This window comes from Vitis vinifera, chromosome 8 (assembly GCF_030704535.1).
Source record: "Vitis vinifera cultivar Pinot Noir 40024 chromosome 8, ASM3070453v1".
Classification (NCBI taxonomy): Eukaryota; Viridiplantae; Streptophyta; class Magnoliopsida; order Vitales; family Vitaceae; genus Vitis; species Vitis vinifera.
Genome location: NC_081812.1, coordinates 21,854,657 through 21,870,957, shown reverse-complemented (window position 1 = coordinate 21,870,957; position 16,301 = coordinate 21,854,657). Strand labels below are relative to the sequence as shown.

The 16,301-nt window shown below is 36.1% G+C and overlaps 2 protein-coding genes across 6 annotated transcripts; one reads left to right on the top strand and one right to left on the bottom strand.

The window, feature by feature from the left end:
- Positions 1–212: 212 nt before the first annotated feature.
- On the top strand, positions 213–10,536 carry LOC100265801 (carbon catabolite repressor protein 4 homolog 1). Of its 5 annotated transcripts, XR_786450.3 has the most exons (13): positions 213–903; positions 4,777–5,530; positions 6,293–6,379; positions 6,466–6,549; positions 6,629–6,715; positions 6,814–6,900; positions 7,995–8,048; positions 8,164–8,255; positions 8,393–8,507; positions 8,651–8,798; positions 8,927–9,080; positions 9,351–9,430; positions 9,658–10,055. XR_786450.3 is itself a non-coding variant. In XM_010655556.3 (12 exons), exons 1-11 carry the CDS (start codon positions 746–748, stop codon positions 9,070–9,072), a joined length of 1,812 nt encoding a protein of 603 aa, XP_010653858.1. In that variant the 5' UTR covers positions 213–745; the 3' UTR covers positions 9,073–9,080; positions 10,140–10,536. The 5 variants fall into 5 exon arrangements, 4 of the variants coding, with proteins under 4 accessions (XP_010653858.1, XP_010653857.1, XP_002280990.1 ...); XM_010655556.3 differs by lacking the exons at positions 9,351–9,430; positions 9,658–10,055 and adding an exon at positions 10,140–10,536; XM_010655555.3 differs by lacking the exon at positions 9,351–9,430 and having other exon boundaries at positions 9,663–10,055.
- A 3,152-nt stretch (positions 10,537–13,688) lies between these two features.
- LOC100243484 (large ribosomal subunit protein eL21z/eL21y) lies at positions 13,689–15,968 on the bottom strand. Its single transcript, XM_002280895.5, has 2 exons — positions 15,620–15,968; positions 13,689–14,145 (listed from the first exon to the last, which is right to left on the bottom strand). The coding sequence occupies exons 1-2, from the start codon at positions 15,854–15,856 to the stop codon at positions 13,888–13,890; spliced, it is 495 nt and encodes a 164-aa protein (XP_002280931.1). The 5' UTR covers positions 15,857–15,968; the 3' UTR covers positions 13,689–13,887.
- Positions 15,969–16,301: the final 333 nt, after the last annotated feature.

The window sequence follows — 16,301 nt, the reverse complement described above, 5'->3', positions numbered from 1 at the left end:
TTTTAACGACCATTAATAATTTAGATTGGTTAATCATTTGATTTTTAATGGATTACTCTTTTTCGATGAATAAAATAAAATATATTACGATTAATACTAATACAGTTTTCCATTCTCGAATCCAAATACAGTTTTCCATTCTCGAATCCAAATTCGCTTTTCATTTCCAAATAATTAGAATAAAAATAAAATGAAATGGGCATGAGAGGGGAGAAAATAAAAAAGGCAAAGGAAAACACATAACAACAGAAAAGAAAGTGTGAGAAAGTGAGGGAATAAGCCACATATGTGATATATAGAGGTTTCTTTCTTTTGTCTCCAAATAGAATGGCCTCTATATATATATGCATATAAATATGTCGCATTTTACATCTTCACTTCCTCTGTAAAACCCTAACAATTCCAAATCCCTCGTTTTTCTATTTTCGTTCCCTCTCCATAGAAATCGAGCTTTTTCTATATCTCAAGATTCCGATCGTTGGTGAGCGATCGATCCAGTTCAATCACTTGAGCGAGGTGCGGGGGGGCATTTTCTGGGAAATCGTTGTGCGGAGCAAAAGATCTGGATTTTGTGCTAGGGTTTCCTTCGGATCGTCAAGGCTGGCGGGGGTGGGGGGAAAGTAATGGCGGATCTGCCACGTGTCCGCCTTATCGACTGTGTCGAAGTTGAGGAGAGATCGCTAGGGTTACAGTGCCGCGAAATTTTTTCCAAGGGGAAGGTGTCATCGAAAAAGTGGGAGGAACCATGCTGAGCGTGCTTCGCGTTCACCTGCCATCCGATATTCCGATCGTTGGTTGTGAGCTCACGCCGTACGTGCTTCTCCGCCGGCCGGACAAGAACCTTACAACCGAGGATGTGCCGGAGTCTGCCCCAATCGAAGGCCACTTTTTGAGGTATAAGTGGTAAGTAATACTTCTGCTACAACTCTTGCTACAACTAGTCCATCGTATGTTTTGAGGTTTGGTTTTGATGCTGTCTCGTTTTAATGGTTTTCATGAATTCTTGGACTGTGTGGTTGAGTTTCGGTGGTGAGGGGTTGTTTAGATATATGGAATTTAGTAGTACTATTCATCCCTCCTATTGTTGTTTGTGTTGATTATGATATTTTTTTGTTTCAAGGATAATCTTGTATAGTTGTGGCTTTGTATTGGGGTTTTGCATGTACTCTGTTTGTTTAGATATATGGGTTCTTGTTTTCCAGGTTAGTTCCGATTTTGGCAGTTTCCTACTGTTATTTCTATGCTTGCATCCTTTACATGTATGATTTTCAATAAGCATGTTAAATTTTTTCTGGTTTAATGCATCCCAACGTTTAAATTTTGATATGTATACTTATGAACCCTACTTTTGAAGGGTTTGCTTGAATTGACATGTTGTATATATAGTCATATCCCTTTTATTGTATAAAACTTCTCCATGAGTGGGAATTCTAGATGAAAGAATTATTGGTGTTTGAGTTCATTTAAGGATGTGATTGTTATTATGATAGTTGAGCAAACGTGATGTGGGTCTGTTTTTTTACTGCTGGTTGGATAAATTGAATTACTGTGATGTACTTTCAGAAACTTGAATGTTGAATCCCACGATGGTGTGTGCACATATATTATTTTGTTTCATGCCTTCTGATCTTGATTTTATGCAGCACATCTTTTGAAATATTTAGCCAAAATTTGTCAATTTCTGTGCTGGAAATCCACGCTGCCATCGTTTGTCTAAGTTGGAATTTTTTTCAAAGGAACACATGGAGAATTTATTAACAGAATCAGTGTCTGATACTTCCAAAAACTTGGGAGAAACCGACAAATATTTCTTTAGAGGATGTCGTTTTCCGTGGTTTCCCTTTTTCTTGAAGGGTAAAATGGAAAAATGCATGAATATTCTTGACACTTATAGAAAATGGATCTCTTTTGTCATAATGTTTTAAAATCAGTTTCCAGAAATGAGGTTCCATATTACTCATTTAAAAATATAAAAAGAAAAAAAAAAAGAAGTGGCTTTTTAAAATGGTGCCCCAGTGCCATCTTTGTTTTTCTTTATTTGGAAATGAAAAATTAGTCTTTAACCAAACATATTTTAAAGGTTCTTCATGATAACCCAGATCAAGATGTGACTTTAGTCTTATGTACCTAGTTTATTATATTTTATTTGAAGGATCATTATGGACCCAATGCCTGTTATGAGTTGTGATGATGATAACATGGCCATATATGAAAAATCCTATATAATGCTTTGTCTCAACAAGATTTTGGTTTTTTGCCTCCTCATCTTTTGGTTAGGAGATGGGTAGTTGTTAACATGTTCAAGTACGTAGTATTTTCCCTCTTGTGGTTAGTATTCAAGAAGTGCAATAGGAACTAGGAAGACATTCAATATGTTGCCCTTTGATTGTGATATATATTATTTGCCTTCTCACGGGAACTTCTCACTTTGTGTTAATCTTGGTCACTAGATATCTAGAATAGGCTGTAAATAGGTGCACTTTGGTTGGGTTCACCAATATGTAAACTTGGTTATGCATAAAATAACATGTAGTTGTGTATAGATAAGTTCAATTGCATTTGGATACAACCTTATGCAACCTTGTTGTTTTTAAATAGTGCCAGGCAAGAAACAAAATACATGCTCACCATGTAGCCGTGGTTGTGATACCTGGCTCCAGTGTTATGGGGTGTTTGGGTGGGGTAGTGAGAGGTTCTAGGTTTCATTCCTGGAGGGGTAAAAAAAAAAAAATGGAAAAATGGAAAAGAAAAGATGTTTACCTATCAAATATATATATGCACACGTACACGCACACACACCTGTTCGCTATACACACCTGTTCGCTATTTAGCATATACTGTAAGTTGGAGGCTCTGATCAATATTGAATTTATAAGGTTTTAAGTATGCTGAAGGGGAATAATGTAATGAGATCAACCTCTATATATTTCACAATACAGTTGTTATTTCATTTCTCCTTATATATGCATATTTTGAGATATTTTATAAGGTTTAAGTATGCAGGAGAATAATGTAATAAGATCAACCTGTATCTATTACTCACTACAGTTGCTACTTCATTTCTCCTTCATATATGTATATTTTCAGCAATAATTTTATTTCATGTTTTGTCTAGGTGATGGATTGAAACATTGACCTGGTTACTCAGGCTTTTGGCTTGTTTGGCTTGTTTAGCACTTACTCATGTTATTATAATTATGATTAAAATTTTTGATTTTAGGGATGGCATATATGATAAGATTTTTTATGTTGATTCATTATTTCTATTTGCTGTTTTCCTGATTCTTCTCTCTTCTTCTTATTGTTGAAGAGGGGTTGTCTTTTATCTGAATTAATCTTGATGATGCTAAACATTAACTTGGTGTCAACTCTGTCTCTTGAATATGGAATTCGTTTATGGGATGTCTATGTAAGTATTTGGAAGTTTAGGGTGTCGAAGAATCCTAGAATATGCAAACTTAGTTAACAGTTAGTAAATCAATTTCTATTTGGCTTTACTTACTGTGTGTAAAATCCCATTGTGAAAGAAGTTTGGTCTTTATGGATACTTGATTAGGGGCCATTAGTACACATATTGATGGTTCCTAGCCTCCTTCATGACTGGCTGGTAAGAAAAATAACCCTTGATGTTGTGATATACTAATGTAATGTTTGGCAACCCAAAAATAAGGTCTCAATAGGGCAATTGCAATTTATATGGGAAATTACACCTTTAAGTTTCTGGTCAATTGCTATAATTTTTCTTCCATGGTTTGTTTTGGGTAGTTCCATTGTTTTTAGGTGCTAGTTCTTTTGTTTGCTTCTGCACTGCTGGAAGGACTCCAGATCATTCATTGTTCTTTTACTTTCCATACTACTGAAATTTTTGTTTCCTATATAAAACCCAAATGCTATAATTTGTTGGATGCCAAGGGGATTGCAAATTTGAACTTGAGCTCTAGTGTAGGAAACTCGAATCAGAACTTGAGGTCTGGGAGGAGAGATTAAATCCATAAAAGCTACTAACATTTAGATAATAGATGCGTCATTTTTCTCCACAAGAGAATAATAATAGAAAGAAGAAAAGATTTACCAAAAAATTGAAGTTCAAATTTCTCCAATTTATCTAATTGATACGTGAGGCCAGTAAGTTGACAGCAAATAAAGTAGAAAATTTAGTTGTGTAGAACCATTGAAAACAATATGGATTCTTGTTAGATATCATGCTCATATCATTGGATAAGCCCTGTAGATCAGATTTCTGACCTACTGGGTGGTGGGTTTGGGCATGTTGGCTCCGGGGTTAGTATGGGTACTTGCTGCCATCCCTAGTCTAAAGGGCTGAAGCATATCTTATCTTTCAATGGGCAGTGTGAGATGGAATTTTGATATGAGGAGTTAATTGGATGTCTAAATACATTAATATTGGAAAAGGCTAATTTTATCTAGGATCTGTACATAAAATGAAATAAAAGTTTAATGAGGTGACACTGTGTTCTGGTGAAGTTGTAGTGTCTCGGGCTCTTTGTTCAGATACCAAGTTGGGTGCTCCATCTTATTTCGAAATTTTATCATCATATGCTAGATTTGCATTATGCGCTCTTAGAAGTTGTAAGTTGTGCTGTATAACCTGATTGTTGATTGCATCTGGGCAGCGAAAGTTATAGTTTATTCATAATATCTGGTTTTTATGATTATTCAACATCTGTATCTGTTAATGAGTGGTTTAAAACATTGGGTTTCAGCTAGTAATATCCAGATTTATACAAATTTTCTGTTGTCGGATTTATATTGCAGGTATCGTATACAAAGCGATAGAAAAGTAGCTGTCTGTAGTGTACATCCATCTGAGCATGCCACTTTGCAGTGCTTAGGTTGTGTGAAGGCCAAAATACCTGTTGCCAAAAGTTACCATTGCTCTCCTAAGTGCTTCTCGGATGCATGGCAGCATCATCGTGTTTTACATGATCGGGCTGCTAGTGCTGTAAATGAAAATGGGAATGAAGAGGAAGAGTTATTTGGCCGCTTCAATAGTACCGGATCTGGAAGTATCAATACTAGTTTAGCTCCTTCTGCATCAAGTGCTAGCTTGGCGAATGGTTCAGCACCTTTATATCCTGCTGCAGTTACTCAAAGAAGTGGTGGGGAAACTTGGTTTGAAGTTGGACGCTCTAAAACCTATACACCAACAGCCGATGATATTGGCCATGTTCTCAAATTTGAGTGTGTTGTGGTAGATGCAGAAACAAAACTGACCGTTGGACATGGCAGCAATATACTAACTTCCCGAGTCATTCCAGCTCCCTCACCTACTCCTCGTCACTTGATCTCAGTCAGTGGAGTTGATATGGTGGGGCATTTGGATTCAGATGGCCGTATATCATCTGCAGGAACCTTTACTGTGCTCTCATACAACATTTTGTCCGATGTGTTCGCCACCAGTGAATTATACAGTTACTGCCCCTCATGGGCTCTTTCTTGGCCTTACCGCAAGCAGAATTTATTACGGGAAATAGTTGGATATCGTGCTGACATTGTCTGTCTGCAAGAGGTATCTGAGGTTACACTTTAATTGTTATTCAATTTCTCTTGTGTTGCTAGCAATGTATTGAGACTTTCAGGTTAAGCTTCTGACCTTTTTTGACATGTGTCATGTGGATGTTGAAGGATTATTTACAGAGATACACAAAATTTTAGCCTTCTATTCCAGTTCAATTTTGGCTCCTGGAAGTCAAAGGCAGTTCAAAGGAAAATGTTATTTGATAGCCTAACCATATTTTAAGAACCTCATTGCTCCATGAGTAGCTTGTAAGGAATTAAGCCATAGTCTAATTAGGCATTTTTAAGAACTTCTATTAATTGTTGACCTTCTATCTTAATTTTTTGCTGGACTTTGGGTTCTGCTTTACTTTGACAGTATATTTAGATTTTTTTTTTCTTTGATGCTTTCAAAGTGGCATATGTATTATTCTAAAAGTGCATTTAATAATTCTTAACTGCAGTCTACTGTGGTGCTCTGATTTTAAAAATACAACAACAATATGGAAGTCACCCTAATTTGTTAAATTTTGTCAATCAAGAGAAAAAGAGGTGTTGTAGAAAGAAAGTAAATCGATTGGGATGGTTCAATAGAACAAAAGCTATGCTGACATGCTTCTGAATATATTTTTGTATTTCTTTTCCAATGTGTTCCCTTTATCCTCAGTTTAGAGATACAAATCTTCAGACTGTTGGGTCAACTTTTTGATGGGTTTATAACACCAAACGTGCCTTTACATACTAACTAATGGTAGATATGGCTTCCTCCTTTCAGATTCAAAGTGATCATTTTGAGGAATTTTTTGCCCCAGAGCTGGACAAACATGGATATCAAGCACTTTACAAGAGAAAAACAAACGAGGTACATGATGAATTTCTTTGCATTATGATAGTAGCTTCTGAAATTCTGTATGTTATTAATCCTTTGATCTTGTTGACTTTTTGCAGGTTTACACTGGTAATATCCATACAATTGATGGTTGTGCAACATTTTTTCGCAGGGATAGATTTTCACATGTCAAAAAATATGAGGTAATGAAGTGTTTGTATTATGGACTCCAGTTTTCTGTGGTTATTGCACTTGCTAAAATAGATTTATGCTTGTATACAGGTTGAATTTAATAAGGCTGCCCAGTCTTTGACGGACGCTGTGGTTCCAAGTGCTCAAAAGAAAACTGCTCTAAATCGACTAGTTAAGGTGGCCTGACTGCATTTGAAGTTAAACATTTGCTTTTTGTCTCCTAGATTTTGTTTTTTGTTGGCCTCTTAACTTGAAATATCTAATTCTATTTGTAGGATAATGTTGCACTAATAGCAGTCCTGGAAGCAAAATTCAGTTACCAGGGTGCTGATATTCCTGGGAAACGACAACTTCTTTGTGTGGTGAGGGAATAGTTACAACCATTTTTTTTGTTGCCGATATTATTGTTGTTGCAACTTCCTTTTGTTGTATATTGCTTGCTGAAACTGTTGCAAAAGCCCTCCCATTATTTCTTTCTGGAATTTCTGTCAAACAATGAAATCCATTCTTTAACTTGTATTTTCACCCTTGGGTGCTTTATGTGTTAATTTATTGGCTTGTAGGAAGATCAAGCATTCCTTTTACATTGGACAATTTATTGACTTAGTGCATTTCAATTTTGCTTGCCTAAATAGCGACTTCTGTTCACTCAGCACTCTCCCTCATGCTGTCCTGCTCGTGTCATCTTATTTTACACGAGTTGGTTCTGGTCCGCTAACTAGCATTGCTATCATTTTCCTTAGTTGAGTTTGTTCCATTAATTCTTCTGATTCACATTGGTCTAAACTTCTTGGGGTTGGTGAATACTGACATCGACCGTTGTGGTTCTCTCTGGTACGTTCCTGAAGACTACCTGTTACAGGTGCATAGGCGCTCATAGACTACTGTAGGTGCTACTGACGTTTGTTATTGGTCAATAATAAACTTAGGGCCAAGGCATGCCCAGGAGGGGCATATCCTAACCCCCCCTCTTTGAATTTTTTTTTTTAAAAATTGTCACTTACAGGGATTTGAACCCTTTGTCAGGTACAAGGGATGAATTCCTTGATTACCACTGAACTACAAATATTTTTTATTCATTTGTGGCCCCCCTCAAGCCTTTTGTTGGCTCTGCCAATGCTTATTTGGATGGGTTTCCTCCTTAGAATTGAAGTTTGTGCAGCTCAACTTGTGGACTTATAACAATCCTTTTGCATTGTGAAAAGCCAACTTCTTCCTTCCAACTTCCTCAGACTATTTCTTTATAAAAGTTTCAAGAAGCAGCTAAGGCTTATGTCTTCATTTGTTAATTATACAAGATACCAGGATGCTAAATATGTGTGAAAATGTGCACAATAAATTTCCTATAATACAAATGTGGATGGGCATCTCTGCTTCTCTCCTTTCTTCCTTTGCCTCTGCAAACATTCTTGAAAGCATCTTGTAACCATTTGTTTTCTGATGTGCTGGAGTTCAGGCAAATACACACATAAATGTTCATCAAGAATTGAAAGATGTCAAGTTGTGGCAGGTAATTAATTTTATTTTATTTTTGAGTGAGCTTGAGTGGGGCTTTTTTTATGCGTGTGCTTATGTCTCAGTTAATCAAACTATTTTATTATGTATATTCTTGTTTGTCATATCAGGTTCATACTCTCTTAAAAGGTTTGGAAAAAATAGCTGCCAGTGCAGACATTCCCATGCTGGTTTGTGGCGATTTTAATTCAGTTCCTGGAAGGTCTGTCTATGCACTAAAATATAGTTGATTGCTTACTGTTCCAGTGGTGTTCTAGTTTCTAGCACTTTGTGTGAAAGTTATGTTTTTCTAGAAATGCCATTTCGCTTATTTGAAGGTAATTTTGAACCTTATTGCAGTGCACCACATGCACTTCTTGCGATGGGAAAAGTGGATCCAATGCATCCAGATTTAGCAATAGACCCTCTTGGAATTTTGCGCCCTGCCAGCAAGCTAACACATCAGCTGCCTCTGGTAAACTTATTGTTTATCATTGCATGGCTTTAAGTGATTAAGATTGATCAAATGGGCAGAAGGGACAAGGCATTGAGATTTGTATTAATAAATGATGTTTGCTTTGCGTGGCTTGTGATGGTTGTGACACTGTGTTGTTACAGGTAAGTGCTTACTCATCCTTTGCAAGAATGGGGGTTGGCATTGGTTTGGAGCAACAGAGGAGAAGGTTGGACCCCTCAACAAATGAACCTTTATTTACACATTGCACTAGAGATTTTATTGGCACCCTTGATTACATATTTTATACAGGTAATCTTTTTCCTACATGTCGGTTTGCATCTTTTTCCTATATTTTATTTACACATGTGCTTCATACTTGTAGTTTGTGCCGTTATTGATGTTTAGGATTCTCTAATAAATAAGATTTGTGGTTCCAGCCGACTCTTTAACGGTGGAATCATTGTTGGAACTCTTGGATGAGGATAGCTTGAGAAAAGACACAGCACTTCCTTCTCCGGAGTGGTCCTCTGATCATATTGCCCTTCTGGCTGAATTTCGTTGCAAGCCTAGAACTAGACGTTGACATTCCAGGTAGACCAATATTTTTGCTTTTATCCAAATACAAGGAATTTTTTTGGTTGACAGCTTCATCTTGCTGTTAAAACTTGGGGAACTCATGGTGTATTTTTTTTAGGATCTAGCACGATGTTTTATTTTATTTTTTATTTTTTTCTAGGTTTATTGTTCACTATTTTTTAATGTCATGATTAATGAGCATAGCTTCTTGTTTGTTAACTAATTAGTTCTTTCAAGTCTTGTCAAATGGTTTTTTCTTCATTGCCTTTTTATTTTGGAATGAAGGTGTGCTTAGAATGGACTTTTGGGTTTAAGTCAAACTATTGTGTGTTGACTTACATGCTGCAAAATTGTGATTCTACTTGGTAAGAGAACTTCATCATATGCTTTCTGTGTGTAAAAGTTGAATGGGGACAACTTGGTGTATGAAAGAAAGCTCTCAGTGAAATGTGAAATGCACCAAAAGTCTGAAGTTGAATGGGGTGTATTTTTGAAATCTCGTAATACCTTTATTTGATATTTTGAAGATTAGAACTTATTTCGGTTTGTGTAGGTTGTGATTACTCACCTAGCATATGTATTTTGCCTGTAGGTCAGGTCTTCTGAACACAGATGCCTAAGAGAGTGGGGTTGAGAGAAGCCAATGGATAAAGAAGATAAAACGTCAGTGTACTGATGGTAGATCATGCTCCATGTTCTTTATCAGGTGTCCATGTTGGATCCTGGGTGTGATCTACTTTGTATTATGCTACCTTTGTCACATAGAAAAATTATGTTTATGTCTCATTCAATTTCCTTTTGTTTTTTTTTTTTCCTTTGCCAATAGAAATGCCCATCGGCCCGATATAAGTTAGGTTTTTATCTTGTAAGTTGAGGATTAAGTTTTACCCCAAGGCAGGTGTGATGAGACACCTCCAGTTGTCGTATATCATGGGTTTCCATGTTTCCTTGGAATTTTAGTGATAATCCTCGTTCGGTGCTGATGCCTAATGTTGTGTAGCGTTTACATTTTCTCTTCTGGGTCTATACCTAACTTAAATTTCAATTTTGGGGGGAAAAACATCACATTAGCAGAACGTGCAGAAGAAGGTGCACGGAGATGCAGCCCGCGTAATGGCCTTTTGAAAAGAGCAATCAATGGGGGGAAGGAAGAAGGAAATCTGGGTAAGCTTTTTTTAAACTCTGATTTATTTCCTTCTCTTATTAGATCAAGTTCTCATGATACAGATCAAAACACACATGATAGATATATTGAGATTGTTTGGTAGTTTCTTCACTGTGTTGGTGAATCGTGATTTTTAGTGCCAGAGTCCCAAGTGTTTGTTTCTATAAACCAAAAGTTGCATGCAGACAACTGGCATGGCCCATTGTGCATTTCTGATCTGTAGGCTTTGAAATGTGAGGGACACATGGATGGTCTTTTATTTTTTCTTTTAGTATCCTTGTGATGACTTTTGGTCTTGATTTTTTATTCTTTTCTTTTTATCATTTTTTTTCTCATCGGCCAAACACGTATATGTCGTATATGATATATGAACCTACCAACTGACCGACCAACTGCGGTGATATTAGTTAAAAAGTGAATGGGAAGTATGTCAATTCTATTTCTCAGCTGGTGGTTAGACTAAAGTTACCTTATTTTTGTAGCCTTGACCACCTGCTCTCATGCGTTTCACTCCTATCTGGGTTGGGGAATTTATTTTCCAGGTTGCTTGAACGTACCTTCTATTGTCATATTTTTGGTTTAAGGTGCTTGTTGGATTGGTTTGCTCTTTTTCCTTTAAAGTTTATGACAGTTTTAATTGAGGGATCTTGCATTGACCATATGTATTCGTCTTCCGTATATAGACCGTGTGGTCGACGCTAAAAGCTGAAAGGTGAAAGTTCATATAAACAAATATAGGAAACTACCATGGTACCAACAATATGAATCGACATGGCCTTGCACTCCCTAATTAATGCAAAATTTATTTATTTTATTGAAATTTTTTTTAAAATAATATGATTATTTATTTATTTTACCTAAAGAGGTTGAAAGAATTTTTCATTTCCATAAACCACGCCCATCTTTAAGTGGATTTTTGGTAAGAGAATATTTATTATTTAATGAGTTAAATTAAAACTTAGAACTTTACATATGTTTTAAGTTTAATATTAAAGTGGTTTAATAAAGTTAATTTAAACTGTAATCTATATCTTGAAATTGACATTAATAATTGCTAATTTTAAATAATATTTTATATTTTTATTAATTTTAAGTAATGAATTTATTTGTAAAATTCATATTTGGAGTATTGAAGAAGGATAAGATAATTATAAAAATAGTTACAATAAAAGATGAATTATAAAGGTGTAATTGTAAGATATATTTTATTAAATATGAGTAAATGAGAAAAAGGAAATTTATGATTTGGAATGGGTTAGTTATTTTGATTTAATATTTAAAGTATTTTATTTTTAATTTAAATTATAATATTAAATTATTTTATCAAATATGTTTGATGTACATAACTAAATATTTGGTTAATCAAGTAATGGGAACTTAACAACATAACATGAACATTTGAAAAAGCAAAATGTAGTATTTTTTTTAGAAACGTGAAATCTCCTTTTAACACGCAAGTAATACTCGATCTCTGCTTGTTAAAAAACGGAATGTAAGGGTGATTATGTCAAATTGAGGAGATCATTGATTATTTTCCGGTAGTAAATGGAAGTTGTTTTTGTAAATATGAGAGTTTGTTATCTTTTCAAATATTATTAAAACGACATAAACAATATCTTTTTACTCGAAGATAAAACATAGAAACTGTTTATATGGAATGGTACTCGATAAACCATTGATTCCACAACTTGGCAAGTCTTGCTTTCTTGCGTCGGCTATCTGTTGTGGAAGAGACTGCAAAACAATACCGAACACGTGTAACTCCACGACTCTAATAGGCAGTCTGGTTATGAATTTTCTGTAAATAATGTAAAAATAAGGAAAGGAGGGCAGTTTTTTTTCTAAGTGTGTTTGAGCAGTTGGGAAGAGCAGGGGGAGGAGATAGGGTCCTGGATCAATCGTAGCTTGAGGCTTGAGCAGAGGAGCTGAGGGCTCGTCTGAGGAAAAGGTGCTCCCCCTATCTCATTAAGAGGATTCGCCTACATCATTTGGCAATCAAAGACCACAAGTCTTATGCGTATTTGGCCCTGTTCCATCTTTCAAAGAAAATGGCATTTTGGAGATGCAGCATGAGTTAAAAAAGGGGCTCCGCATATTGTAGAAGTTGGAGGAGGTAGCTATTGGTTTTATGTTTCTTTCTTTAAGTTTCAAAGTCCAGGACACGAGTATGGAAGAGGCAGTGGAGTGGACCATCTTCACCAACTAATGACATTAGTTCAAGGAAATGATGCACTTTTGTGCGAAAGCCCTTTTGGTCCAGTTTGCAGGGGACCCGACAATCTTAGCAAAGAAGAGACAAGGGACTGAGGGAGAAGGCACATAATACTTGGTTGGTAGAAGGGGAGGGGTTGAGGGAATACTTGTCCAGGCACAGTTGGAGTCATTCGATGATTCCAGAGCAAGGAAGCAAGTTGACGCAATGGGCCGGCCTCATTTCCGTAATCATTCATGAAAAAATTTAAAAGCATATCAATTCTCCCTAACAATTTCACATGATATAATAATATTTATTTTCATACCAATAGAGTTAATTGTTTTCACAGTCGTTTTCCGACACATTTTTCATTTTTTTCCTGAATGAAAACCTCAGGAGCAAGATTTATAATACAAGTGTCAGCTCAATAGAATCGAAACCCAGGCCCAGGCTATCATAGTAAGATTAATACCTATTCCTAACAAGACCCATGGAGGCAACAAAACAAAAGTGGATTTTAGCTTTCAAAAGTTCAAAGATTTGTTTGACATGTTAATCCCAATCAATTTTGAAATTCAATTCAGAATATGATTTAATACAAGGGATTAGGAGATATCTAATTTTAGGTGTATTTAACAATTTTTTTTTTTTTTTTTAAGAGAATCACCCTTCAAGCCTTTTTTCGAAAAAGGCTAGAATAGATTTTTCAAAATTTTAAAAAATGTTTTTAAATTTTACTAAACACGAAAAAGGCTAGAATAGATTTTTCAAAATTTTAAAAAATGTTTTTAAATTTTACTAAACACCTAATCAAAAACTACTGCCAAATGGACTCTTAAATTCTATGGCTCGGTTTTTATCCCGAAAAGTCCAGGATAATCTAGGAAATAAGGAGGAAAATAACAAAAACAAAGAAAATGGAAGCCTCGCTCCTTCCCATGACAATCCACATTCGCATACAAGCATACAATTGAAAATTAGATAGCAAGATAAGAGTATTCTCCCATAAACAATTGAACAAAAAAAATACACAAAAAAAGGCATCATCTCTTATCGAAAAATAGACTGAAAAGTGTTATAAAAAAATAAAAATAAAAAGTTTTGCTTCGAAAATCAACATAAAAGTATAAAACTGCTTTCAAAAACCAATTTCAAGGAGTTGTTTTGAAAATTGTTGCAAAACAGACCCCAAATGCTCAAGTAAACACACAACTATGAACAACAGAACAAATTCTTATGGTTTAAAGCTAAAATCAATATGCCATTTCTTGGGAGGAAAACAGATGTCTCTCATTCCAATTCCAAATGATATAAATGATAGCACCAAAAATTGTTGATTCTCTATTCTTGTAACTAAACCCCAAATGTAAATAAGAAAACTCTGCTGGTGTTCCAAAAATAAAACATCTCTTCATCAACAATGAACAACAGTCTAAACGATAACATAATAAGAAAACGAGTACCTAATAACCACCCTTGAGATCGTTGACAACATCGTAGGGGATCGGAGTAACAGTTTCCAAAGTTGCACCTTCCACCATGAAACCTGGCTTAGGGCCCTCTGGCTGCCTCTTTGTGCTGATGATTTCACCGTTCTTCTTTGCAGCTGTCTTCAATTCATCATTCTTCAACTTCCTCAGACGGAATTCCTCAGTGCACCTTGAAGGTTGCACATGCTCCACACGCACATGGATCCGCTTCTTGATAATCCTGTTACCCACCTGGATTATGAACATGCACCAAAGCCAAACAGAAATATGGTCATAAATTGAATTGAAGCAGACAGCAATGAACCAAAAATACAAGATTGGATTCATAATGCATTGTGTAAGGGGAAAACAAAATGGAAACAGATATATGATTCAAAGCTAATAATCATAATTCCCGCTGCATTGGTATGCATGCAATGAAACAAATTGAAGATAATAGTGGCTGTGGCATGCAGGGTGTAGACAGAAGTGGGATATAGTGGGAGCAAAAAGAGAGAGATTATTTTCAGGGTGTCAAAAAATAGGCCAAAATACAAGATTTGGTTCACTGGTTGTTTTGTTTCTCTCTAAAACTGAGGCCCCCAGATCCATTCCTTGCTTTGCATAGTAATTTTATTATTTTTCAAGGGGATGTTCCCCTCAGAATCCCACTTGGAGGCTCGGTTTAACCAGTACTAGACACTAATCCCACTCTTCATTCATTTTACAACCTTGTCATATAACTCATGAAATAGCAGCATCAAATTCCCCCAATCTCAGTCACGCTCTTATTCATTAAGAACAAAGAAAAAATGGGCTATTGCCAACAGGAAGGCTAACAAGACAAGTTTCATAAATCATCTCTCTTGTAATAAATGAGATGTAGAACATCCCACTTTAATGTACCGACTTTCGCAGTTGCATCAACTTAAAATCAGTACCACGCATTTCGTCCTCCCCAAAACAAATGATACATGAAATATAGCTACTCAAACTCATCCTAAGAAGGCACATGTGTCTAGAATCCGAGCAAAAGTCGAAGATTCATGAAACAAAGGAAGGTAATACAACTCCAACTACATACTTTCTTGCATGACATAAGCCTTATTTGGAAGAGCTTCTCAAACATTTTTATAATAAAGTTCCTAAACACAAAGTCGAATGGTACTGCAGTAGCAATTACTTCCGTTTCTACTTCTACAGCTGAACACGTAAGTTAAAGAGGCTATCCTTTAATCTGTAAGAGGTTAAACAACTAACATACACTTGAAATGCAAGAATTTTGAAAGGCAGTCTATTTCTTCTCTCAATCCGGTAAATGCTTACACTGAAGGAGAACTGAGAAAATGCAGTGGCTTCCATGTTTTAACCAAAATTCCTAACAAGCGCTCAGCTCTCACTTCAACTTTTTAAATCCCAGAGAAACTCAGACGCAATTGAAAAAATCAGTGAAGTATGTCAAATAATTGAATACACTATCGCTTTATTTTCTAAGGAATCTCAGTACCGATCCATTCATCAATTTTCTTACTTGTTGATCAAATCATGCTTTTTTTTCCCTTAACCCTATTCCTGGTTAATAAATCAAACAAATTAAACAACTAAGTTGAAATCAAATTCCAACAAAAAATCAAGAAAACCCAATCAATCAAAACACCATTTCCACACAAACAAAATACCATACAAATAGATTACAATCAAGACACGGGCAGAAAGAGAAGGATACCTGCTTGTTTACTTCGACGCCGATGGCGCGCTTAGTAACGTTCCAGACCTTACCAGTGCGGCCATGGTAGAACTTGTGGGGCATGCCCTTGTGGATGGCGCCGTTTACCTTGATGTCCACGTACTCTCCGATGCGGAAGGTTCTCAGATATGTGGTCAAAGGAATGTAACCCTTCTTCCTGAAGGGCCTGGCGAAGAGATCTCGAGTCCTCGATCGAAGTCCATGTCCGGCCGGCATGTTCACGAACCTACCTTTCTCTCTGCGATATCTCTGTGATGGTCTCTCGGAAAACCCTAGTTTTAGAGGCCTTTCCTTTGGAAGCTTTTATATGCTAGGGTTTGTGGGTGTATTAGGGTTTCGGATGGGCCGGTCCGACTGGGCTTTACAGGGCAGTTTTGGGTCCAGTCATTGGGTTCTCTGAAATCGGAGAAGTCCATTGAGCCCATTCAAAGATGCAGGGCTGAGTCTTGGGCTAAGAGGCGAAATAATGACCCAATCTCTAACCATATGGTTATTTTGAAGCCCGATTTAAGGCCCAATCAAATTTAGAAAGGGAATTTCTGCCATTAATTTCAATACATCTCGAACAAGTTAGTACTTGCTAGATTTCATCTCTTTTCTTAATTTTTGTATTTTTGTTTTATGCTTCAACAAAATGTTAATTTTAATTCTTGAGGATTAC

Bases quoted from the DNA above. Each gene is read 5' to 3' on its own strand.
- LOC100265801 (XM_010655556.3), top strand. From the start codon at position 746: ATGCTGAGCGTGCTTCGCGTTCACCTGCCATCCGATATTCCGATCGTT. The intron at 6,380-6,465 runs GTACATGATGAA...GACTTTTTGCAG, and splicing joins ACAAGAGAAAAACAAACGAG to GTTTACACTGGTAATATCCA. The intron at 6,550-6,628 runs GTAATGAAGTGT...GCTTGTATACAG, and splicing joins CACATGTCAAAAAATATGAG to GTTGAATTTAATAAGGCTGC.
- LOC100243484 (XM_002280895.5), bottom strand. From the start codon at position 15,856: ATGCCGGCCGGACATGGACTTCGATCGAGGACTCGAGATCTCTTCGCC. The intron at 14,146-15,619 runs GTATCCTTCTCT...TTCATAATCCAG, and splicing joins GCGTCGAAGTAAACAAGCAG to GTGGGTAACAGGATTATCAA.